General features: G+C 38.3%; 1 protein-coding gene across 1 annotated transcript; it reads right to left on the minus strand.

Annotated features, from left to right (window-relative positions):
* Positions 1 to 1,576: 1,576 nt before the first annotated feature.
* Positions 1,577 to 9,576, minus strand: SGMS2 (sphingomyelin synthase 2). Its single transcript, XM_009492758.2, has 5 exons — positions 9,122 to 9,576; positions 8,251 to 8,368; positions 5,544 to 5,697; positions 2,621 to 2,787; positions 1,577 to 1,780 (listed from the first exon to the last, which is right to left on the minus strand). The coding sequence occupies exons 1-5, from the start codon at positions 9,574 to 9,576 to the stop codon at positions 1,577 to 1,579; spliced, it is 1,098 nt and encodes a 365-aa protein (XP_009491033.1).
* Positions 9,577 to 10,699: the final 1,123 nt, after the last annotated feature.

The raw sequence follows: 10,699 nt of genomic DNA on the forward strand, positions 1-10,699 counted from the left end.
AGACATTCTTAAAATAAGCAGCATTTCCTTTATATTAGTATCACTTCAACACTTAATGCAGCTTTATCTTTGCTACCAGGTTTTACTGAAGATTTGAAAATAAAATTGAGTTAACTGCAGAAATTAATACAGAACACAAATGGTTAAACATGGTATGCTAATTTTCTACTTTGCTTTCCCAACAATACAAAACCATAAAAACCAGCAAGAACCAGGTAGCTGTTAATTTGCGGTTTTGTTAAGTGTTTGCCATGGTAATTTCCCACATTCTCAGCCAACGTGCTTAAATAGCCATTTTAGTTGGACTGAAACCCGGGGGGGCGGGGGGACGGGTGGAAGGAATCTGCATGTAAGTTCTAACACAGTGTCATTTAATATGAAATGGTTTTAGGTAACAATTGAAGAAATGCTACTGTTGTAGGTATTCATCTTGGCGCTTTTTTTGGTTTTTTTTAAAGTCAGTCACAGAAATGTGTGCCAACAGGTAAAAAAGAAATTCAATACAGAACTATGGCTCCCAAGCAAACTTGCTACATAGTTTCAGCAAAAGACAGCTACTAAAATTAAAAAGTTTATTTTAAATATAGGCCCATTTTGGACCTGGCCTTGCATTCCTCAAGCAGGTGAGATCTGTAGGACTTCTGCCCAAATTAAGAACTGTATGATCACTCTTTCCAGTAAGTAGCTTTGTTTAGTATGTGTTTAACTACACAGCAGTGTGTGCTTTTGTGTGCATATGCATGTACATAGGCTGATAGGCACTGTATAGCTGTATACACAAGGCCAAACTGCAATTAAAGATTTAGACTTTGAAACTGTGTCCTTTTTTAAAAATAAAATTTTAGGCTCCTTGAGCTCTGATGTTAGCAGCTATTCCTAATTTGCAAAGTCATCAGGTAGCACAACAGTTTAAATATAAAATTACTAATAAAAATGTAAAAATTGGTATATAGTAGAATATATGGGAGATAATGGTGGTAAGTAGTATTTTAGGGTCATAAGCTATTCATATCCACAGAGTGTAAAAAAGTCAAGACTCGCTGCCAGCTGTACCAGTCACACAAAGGCCTTACCTTCATTAGCAAAAATAATGTAACAAACCACTTCCCACAACTGTGGTGTGTTTTTTTTTTTTTTTTTTTATATACCTCAGTACGCCGATATTGTGCCTTTACATTTTAGCATGTTTTTGCCCTTATGCACTCCAAAACTCTGAAGATGAGATTTTTGGGTGCTTCTGTGGATGAGTGATAGTTAGCAATGAAAGTGTTAATGTGGTCTTTGGCACCTCTATCTCATTAGTAAAGCAAAGCCCTGCTCCATTTTTTCTTCAATAAAAAAAATCCCATCAGTGGTGCATTCTGTTAGCACTGAAGAGCAGAATAGGTCTCTACAGCCTGATGATAGGAAAACACAAAATGGCAATATGTGTGTCTACAATTGTCTTTCCAATCAATTGCACAGAAGCTTGGTCCACGTCTTCAGTTACAGTGTAGTCCTCTTAAGAACTTTGGTTACAGCGTTAATGTCTTGGTAAAAAAAAAAAAAAAAAGAGCAGATGCTTTCCTTCTTTTCTTCAGGTAGATTTTTCATTGTCCTCTCCTGTCTTCTGAACCCGTGAATACTTTTTGCATGAAGATTTGAAGCAGCTGGGAGGCCAAGATATCGGCCAGGAAAAGCTGCAAGGAACAGAGCCTTGCACATTCTTCTCGAAGAAATAAAATATTGGATACCACCATGCTCGAGAGAGAAAATTTGTCTGCGAAGAGACCTTTAAAGTCTGTATTGGCACAAGCAGGTAAAGAGGAGAAGGAAACAAACAATCAGTTTAAAGCATTATAATCAATTATGTTGAGTCAAGACAACTACAAAACTGCAATATATTTGCCTGTATTTCTGCAAAGAAGAGGTGCATTTAGCCTAGAAAAAACAGTATTGAGATAGCATATACATCATAGTCCAAGTGTGTACTCCAAACTGAGCATCTTTAACACAAAGGGATGCTTTGTTGCTGTACACAACTTTGGGAGAAGCACTCACGTCTTTTTGAACATGAGTTTTCAGGCATGTCATGTTTCCATTGATTACTAATAGTTGAAAACTAGATTAAAATGGCTTGATAGCTATGTTCCTACTTGAACGTGTTCTTGAAACAACTGCAGCAGGTACCTGCTGAACAATGTACTTTAGTGACAGTTCTGTAAATGTCACTAAGACTTTTAGGATGGTCTAGGTAATTAAAGGTTGGTCAAAAATTTTATTACTGAACTACTGCTTATTCATAAGCTTAGACAAACACAGGCTATTCTATACATCCACTATAGCAATAAAACCTTGAAGTTCAAAAGGTATTTTTAAGCCAAAATATCAGGAGTATCAAAAATGACTTTATAAAAAAATAAATTTGGAAATAACTTAATAACAGGCACAGATCAAAAAAGAACATCTTAATCCATTAAATATTTACTTAAACCACAGTAAAGTAAAACCCTTGCCCAGTTTGTTTAAACTTCAATATGGAACCTCTACTTTTGTTTCAAAATTGAGAACCAATTTTGACCTTTGAGCAGTATTAACAAGTACAGGCTATACATTGATTCTAAAGTTATTTGCCACTCACCTTTTCATTAGCCATTGAGTGGTACCACCAGAAAAGCCGTGTGGTGATATAGTAAGCAATGATGACGTCTATGGTATAGTGTTCATGAGCAACAAGGATACAAATTATGCCAGCAGCACTCATTAGCCAGCAGATTAAGTGATACCACCAGAAATGACGTGGTGAATCTGTGAAATAGGGAGGTGACGGGAAGAAAAAAAAGACACACAAAAGCCACATACATTATTATAGCAATCCACAAAGGGAAGGGGAAGAGATTAAAAAAAAAAAAAGATTATTTAATTAAGGCTACTAAATTTTAAAATACAACTCATTTACACCACACTGGTACAAGAACCCTGTTTTGACACAGAAAACAAGACTAAAGCATTATGCAAACATTTGTAAAATGAACCCCAGTGAGCTTGCAGTTAGACAGCACCATCACCCATTTTCTAGTCAAATTAAGCAAGTTTTCCAGTTAAATCACTTCTAGGGTATGGGGTGCAGTGGAAGAGATGGAATTGAGGCAAGACACACACTTTCGTTATTTTACTTGGTGTATTGAATCTCTGCTCTTTTTAAAGTCTATGCTCAAGTGAACTTACACTCAAGTAAAATGGCTAGAATTGATATAACTTGAGCAGAGATCACAGACTGAACAGGCAAAGACACTCTTATTTTAATTCCTAGGTTTTAACTACTCTGCATGAAACCTTTGACCTGTGAAACAGAATACACTGTACAGGGAAGTACAGTATGTGAATTTACACCCTTTCATTAAAGATTAACAAATGGGAGTGAAGCTATTCTTCAAAATGCATTTAAGCCACTTCAGCGGTAAAGTTCCCCTACCCTTCTTTCCCTATTGAAAAATGGCTTGGGTGTTACGAATGACTATTCATAACTTCTGACAGGCTAACGGGCTTCATTTCACTCGCAGTGGGAGGTTTTGGCACTCCTTGCCTTGTGGGGCAATAATCAGCCTTCAGTTTCACACAATACCGGCAGAAAAGTTACTGATCTCGACAAGCCTACCCAGTAGTAGTTTGAGAGGCCTGTGCAAAATAGTTACTGTATGAGGACTTAAATTTTAGTCAAGTGTCAAAACAGCAAATTCTCTTAACTCTCCCCAAAACACTGCAGATAACTCTGTATCTACTAATTAAAAAAAAAAAATTATAACTGAGCAAAGTCATCTCAAGAGGTTGATGAAAACAGCCCCAAGTAAGACAGCCATACCAAGGCTAAAAATGTAAATAATTATGCTGGGCAAAAAAGCTGGAGTGCAGGGGAATAAGTGAAGAAGCAGCAAAGGGTGAAAGTAAGAGGACAGCAGAGCAAAAAAATCCACTAAACCAGAAATAAAAACCTCAGAGTGCATCTTGTACTGAAGATGTGTCATCAGAAGAGCAGAGAAGAATACCATAAGCAACCTCTAATTCAGAGCAATTATAGGGCTTAAGCCCTTGCTCAGATAACGTTTTGCTAATTATATGGGAAGCAGAAAATGCAAGCTATGCATTTCTCATTTATAGAGCACAACTCCACTGAAACACATGCCTAAGAATTAGGCAGCAGTCAAAGGGCTTATTACAAGAATTTGTATGATACAATCCCTCCAAACCCTTACAATAAAAGCACATGAGTTATACTAGCCCCCAAAATATTGGGTTATCTGCATCTTTCCTTGTACTAAAGATATTAAAGAGTATGTGACCAGCATTAAGCTGCAATAACATACACAAAACAAGGCAAACAGCAGATTAGGTGTTTTCCTAATATCGTTCCAGTAATTTTGATGAGTTACACATGCCATTGCCCCAGTAATGTTCACTTTGCACGAAGGACCCAGGCCTAAGAATCAGCAGATTATAATCAGCATCTTAAACCCCTGTTTGAAGAAGAATGTCTCACATCTACAGATTTGAAGTTTATCATATTACACCTGTCATATCTTTTTTTTTGTTTAAGGCAGAATGTAGCACTGCAACACTTCCTTCTCTCAACATTTTAATAAAAGGAAGGCATTCAGCTCATGCTGGCTAGTCCTGTTTTTGTTTCAGTGAGAATTACACACATTCTCATGAGCCAAGCTAGCATTTGCATAGTTTGGGACACAACAGTAGGAGAGAAGACTCCAATTCCAAACATGTGATCTGGAAAGGGAACTCCCCACTACGCATTCATGAGTGGCCAGGTTCCCAGGGTAGAAGCATTGCTTACCATGTATCAGATTTAGAAGTTGGTGCTCAGTTCTCCAAAGCTTCAAATCAATGCTGTGTCTGCAGCACAGATAAGATTTTCCCCCCATGCCCCATAGCAATGTAAAGCAAAGGGAAAACCGTAACCCCAACTATGTCTTCTGTGTGCTTGCCAAATTCTTATCACCTTCAAGAGGCATAAGTACGAGACTCCAGCAGAAGACATCCACAGAGCATGACTCAACTTTCCATTGTTTGGAGTAACTGATGTACAGCACACATAAAAGAAATTAACACTGCTTCTGGATGTAGTACAAATGTGCAATGGCACTGTGCTCAAGCCACAAAAATTCCTTAACACTAAGGTGTATTAGCCAACCTGCACAGAACTAATCTGCTTAATTAACTACAGCACGTTTTACCCAAAATTTGAATAACCTGTCAATGAATAATTAAAAGCTAGCTTGCTTCAATCAACCACTGAACACTTTATGTAAAAGATAGAAATGACATGTCTAGTCACATTAAACCCTTAATTAAAGCCCACACCACTTTTACTACACTTGCATTCCATTTTCACTCAAAGTCATATTTTGTATTTCAAACCCATACACGTACAGTCTGTGTACAGCTGACCAGTAGCTTTTGGAGGGCAACAGTTTTTACATGCACTTTTATCACGTGTTCTCCCAGTACAACAGATTTGAACAAGGAAAGTGCACCGAAATACCATCACTTACACTCTTTGATGAACAGGTAGATCAGCGTTAATACCACAGTGTGACCACTAAACAGGAAGTCTCCGCATAGGATATGTGATCCAGTTATGGATAGACCACCACCAGAAATCAGTCGCAGAATCCTCTGAACCTTTGCCTGAGAATCTCCATTCAACTAGAACACCAGAAAAAAGTACCAAAAAAGTTTAAGATACACCATAAGTGACTTGAGTAAACTAGTTGCCCAAATGTGTAGATTCAGGGAGATCGGGAGAAAAGGGACACAAATTGTCTTCATTTTCTTTGGCTTGCTTTCACATATTCTTAAACAAATAAGCATGCGTATCAAAGTTGACAGGTGCTAAAGATCAGCTTGATAACACTAGCATTCTGTCTAAGCTTTCCCAGGCTATTTAAAAGTATGTATTGTATGAGAATGAGATGCAGGATGTACTGGAAAGGTAAACACTAAAAATTTGTAAGGTCAGGTATCTCATGATAGCCATTGACAGAATGGATAAAGCCCATTCAAAACAAGTTCCAACACAGAACAACCTTGCATACTACTTCTGCCATTCTGTTCAGAGCCAAGCAACGTTTCTGTGGGACAAAAACCTCAAACTCACTTACTTTTAGATTTCATTACAAACTCAGTCAGAACTTACTCAGATTTAGAGGATTTTTTTTTTTTTAAACATGCATTAGGATCAGCTTTTGACTTCTCATAGATACTAGGCTAACACTCAGTTTCACCTAGCTGTTTAAAGATTAACTCTGGAAAAAAACAAACAAGATAAAAGGATAACTGAGTTTTTCATCATCAGAAAAATATTCACATGGGATAAAAAAAAAAATCCAGAAGAACTTTCAAGTTTTTCCAGAGTTCAAGTAGCTCATCCTGTTTTAATGCCAGCAAAATGCACTTTCAGCAGAGACATGTTTTCTTTTGCTTACCCCTTCCCATTCCTCAATAAAGCAGGAGCAGGAAAGTGATGGTCCCCCTGTGCTCGGCACTGGTGAGGCCACACCTGGAATACTGTGTCCAGTTTTGGGCCCCTCACTACAAGAAAGACATTGAGGTGCTGGAGCGTGTGCAGAGAAGGGCAACAAAGCTGGTGAAGGGTCTGGAGCACAGGTCTTATGAGGAGCAGCTGAGGGAACTGGGATTGTTTAGCCTGGAGAAGAGCAGGCTGAGGGGAGACCTTATCACTCTCTACAACTACCTGAAGGGAGGCTGTAGTGAGGTGGGTGTTGGTCTCTCCTCCCAAGTAACAAGAGACAGGATGAGAAGAAACGGCCTCAAGCTGTGTCAGGGGAGGTTTACATTGGATTAGGAAAAATTACTTTACTGAAAGAGTGGGCAAGCATTGGAACAGGCTGCCCAGAGAGGTGGTGGAGTCACCATCCCTGGAAATGTTCAAAAAATGGGCAGACGTGGCACTTTGGGACACGGTTTAGTGGGCATGGTGGTGTGAGATTGATGGTTGGACTGATGATCTTAGAGGTCCTTTCCAACCTTAGTGATTCCTAGTTTTACTTTCATTAAAAAAATAATCCAGCCACCAAGCAAGGAAATGTGAAATTACTTATTACTCTATCCTTAACTGGTTTAGTGGTGGACTTGGTAGTGTTAGGTTAATGGTTGGACTGGATGATCTTAAAGGTCTTTTCCAACCTAAACAATTCTATGATTCTATAATACATAGTCTACTACACACAAAGTCATTCCCCAAACTACTAGAACAACACAGTTGAGTCTCTACAATAGTGGTATGTAAATAAAGCTTTTTCAAATAGATACCGGTTCATAAGAAAAGTAGTTCAACCACTATGTTCCTAAGTTGTCCCAATGGGAAAGAACAAGACTGAACAGACATGATTCTGTACCTCAAGAATGATGAGTTCCTACACAAGAAATCTATCCCTCAAGCAAACTGGCAATATTTTTAGGTTTCAAAATGCTTACCTTCTCAGTACACAACCAAACTTTTTCTTACTCTCAAGTGCACTGTTCTTTCAGTGCAGCCAACACAATACACTTTGTTCCAAGGCAATTATATGTCTACAACTTTTTGGTAGTAACCCAAAATGGCAGTAACAGAATTCTTTTGTGTCACCACCTAACTACACTGCCACATTTTTTTTTAAATATTCTTGTAGAAATATTAGCATGTACATGTTTCTATATGTATCGGCTCATCTAAATAGCTGAACTTTGTTTTAGTCACGTTTATGTACATTTTGCAGACTGGAAGCAGGGACAGGTAGCTGACTTCAGGTATTGAGATAGCTCTTGACAAAATAGCGTGAGAAACAGGGCAAAGCATACGGTAACACTGTGGTTTTTTTAAAAGGATACTGCAACACAAGCTTGTGTGTGAGCCTATGAATTACAATATTGACCTTAGGTATCCCACTGTGTAAGAAGAAACACTGCTGCAGTATTAGAGTGATTAGCTTGAGCCTCAGAAGCAAGTTTACTAATTGGTAGCAGCACTATTTCAACATAGGTACTCTCCTTTAAAGCATCTTAACTGCAGCAACAGCTTGAGGCTCTTCCTGTTATCACACAACTTTTGGTTTATCACTATCTATGTTTCTGAAGACATCAACTGAAAGTAATTTGTGTTATTTAATAACACCTGGAACATTATCTTCTATCTGCTCTAATGAGCCGTAAGGACTCAGGCAGAGACTAAGGCAAGAATTAAGGAGCAAAGGTTCTTACCTTTGGTGCACATTGAAAATGCATTCCAGGCACAGGTAAGGTGGTAACGTACATAGTAACACAGCGGTACAGATACAAAGTTCCTATTATAAAAAAGAACCTCCGTCCCACTATTGATCTGAAAGTAAGGGAAGGGGGGAGAAAGATTGAGTGCAAAGTTCACACGCAGGATACACGTCTAACAGTTATGGAGCTCTAGCTTTATTACACAGCTAAATCCCTAGAATTAAAGAGCAGCTCCACCCCCTGCTCTTCACCACACACTTCTCCAAATCAAATACTAAAGAGTCTTTCCTCAGGTTTTAGTCTTGCTGGCTCGTAACAGTACATAACCACCACAAAGCTCCCACCAAAGCTTTCTAAGTGTGCAGTCAGGCATAGTTTTCCTTGACTCAGTGACCTTCTCTTTTTAGTCCCACATCATGACCATGTACTTGACTTAAAAATGTATGGTTTAAGCAAATCAAGACACAGGAAAAAGCTTCTCATCTAGCTAAAGAGGACAGTGGGTTCCTCCTCAAATTTGGATGAGATTTTTTACATCATCATGATTTCCTCTGTTTAAAAAATCGCCACATCAGTAAACACACTTTGAAAAGCCCAATCCCAGAATAAATTTGTCTAGTACAACGTAGGTGTCAGAAATTCAGATTTAAAAAGCATTATTCAATAATCAGGAGAAACCTGTGCTTCTGTATTCAGCATGGACACTGGAACATTTTCTAAAGAAGTCATCCCTTTGCCATTTTCCTGCCAGCCCTATTCTACAATATTGCTACAGATGCTACCATAAGATTTCTTCTACCTGAAGTGAACTAGGGAAACCGACATTCTGAAAACATACAGCAGAGAGAGAAAAAAGTCTACTTACTTGTATCTAAGAAACAACCACTGGAATATCCATAACCCAACTAGTATCATTCCATTTATTTCTGATACAGAAAAAGCCCATTTCACACGATCAATGTAATCAAAAAATTTGTCAGGCAGGGGAGGGCTTAGCTCCTTTGGAGGTACTCTCTCATGGACCACAGTGATCATGACAGTTGTTAGAATCAAGTTGAAGAGAGCATAGACAAAGGCAATGCCTGTTTTCCACCATTCCAGAGGAAATTTGTTCCTAGACTCAGCAGGCATAGCAATCTGGATGTAATCAGGATATTTCTTTGCTGTTTTTCGCAAGCCATTAGACAAGCCCTTTGGTTTGCTAGTGCCATTTTTGTTCTCTTCACTGACTGAGAGAGTAGGTCGTGAGTAGCCATTAGAAGTGTCATTGTTTTGACCCTCCATATGCTCTTCAAGCTTTGCTGTCTCAATGGTATTCATTCCCAAGCTGTATGGCCAAATCGAGTTTCAGTGACCAATTTCTGGGCTCTCTAAAGTCTGTTATTCCTCGAAGTCCAACGTTTTTGTTCCTAGATGGTTTTTGATTTCTGTAGAACTCTAAAAAGTGTCCATTGTGCTGTCACTATTCAGATATTTGTGAAGACAAATCTTTCTTTCCTCTAGAGCTGCATCATCTGCAAAAAAACCAAAACAGATACTGAGAACCTTCAGAACTAGTAATGTGACACTGAACAAATATCTTAAAAATGCTTATTAAGTTTCATCCAAGTTTACTTACATATACAGTCAAAAGGCAAACTAGAGACAGGTGGTTACTATGAAATAATTCAAGCCAGTTCCTACTGAGTAACTTGATAAATCTCTGATCAGTTTAGGAACTAGTAGCAATTTAGGCTTTTTTTTTTTTTTTTTTAACAGGAACAAATAGCAAGATTCATTATCACACAGGATTTATTTCAGGCTCTATTTGTCAATTCAGTAAAATCTCATTAGATTAAAAAAATAAGGTAAGTGCATACGTTTTATAACAACATTTTCTACAAAGAGAGAAGAATGCAGAACTCTACATAACTGACATTGCTCTAGTCAAAACAAAGGCCTTTTCCCCCCATCTTTAAAGTTCTGTGAAACCACTTACTTATTGTAGTTGTGATGTACCTATTTTTATTACTCTGTTCAGCTCCCATGGCAAAAGTATTATCATCATATACAAAGTGTTCACTATCTACCAGCAAATTATAATTCTCTCTTTTTTTTATTTGTTCCTCTAAGAGAAGTTCAACACTACCACCACCTCAAGTCCCTGCATGCCAACACAGGCTGCCAGAGTTTGCCATGCTATATGTACAATTAAGTAATCACAATAGAAACTAGAGCTGCCAGTCTCCCTAACAGTACATCACAGAACTTGGCTTAAGAGAAAACAACCTTCTTAGGAAAAACCTGTCCAGTAACTGATCTCTTGATAGCAAGAACAATCTAAAGGCAAAACAGCCTGGGAAGTTGGGTGTTTGTGTTTTGGTCCCTCCCCCTAGCCCCCCCCAAAACAGAGAAGACATTTAACATGGTCAGCTTGTAAATCCCACTGATTTCCTAGCTGCTG

This window comes from Pelecanus crispus, chromosome 4, assembly GCF_030463565.1.
Source record: "Pelecanus crispus isolate bPelCri1 chromosome 4, bPelCri1.pri, whole genome shotgun sequence".
Taxonomy (NCBI): domain Eukaryota; kingdom Metazoa; phylum Chordata; class Aves; order Pelecaniformes; family Pelecanidae; genus Pelecanus; species Pelecanus crispus.

Bases quoted from the DNA above. Each gene is read 5' to 3' on its own strand.
- SGMS2 (XM_009492758.2), bottom strand. From the start codon at position 9,576: ATGAATACCATTGAGACAGCAAAGCTTGAAGAGCATATGGAGGGTCAA. The intron at 2,788-5,543 runs GTAAGTGATGGT...CCTATTTCACAG, and splicing joins CTACCTGTTCATCAAAGAGT to ATTCACCACGTCATTTCTGG. The intron at 1,781-2,620 runs GTGAGTGGCAAA...GTGCCAATACAG, and splicing joins ACTCAATGGCTAATGAAAAG to ACTTTAAAGGTCTCTTCGCA.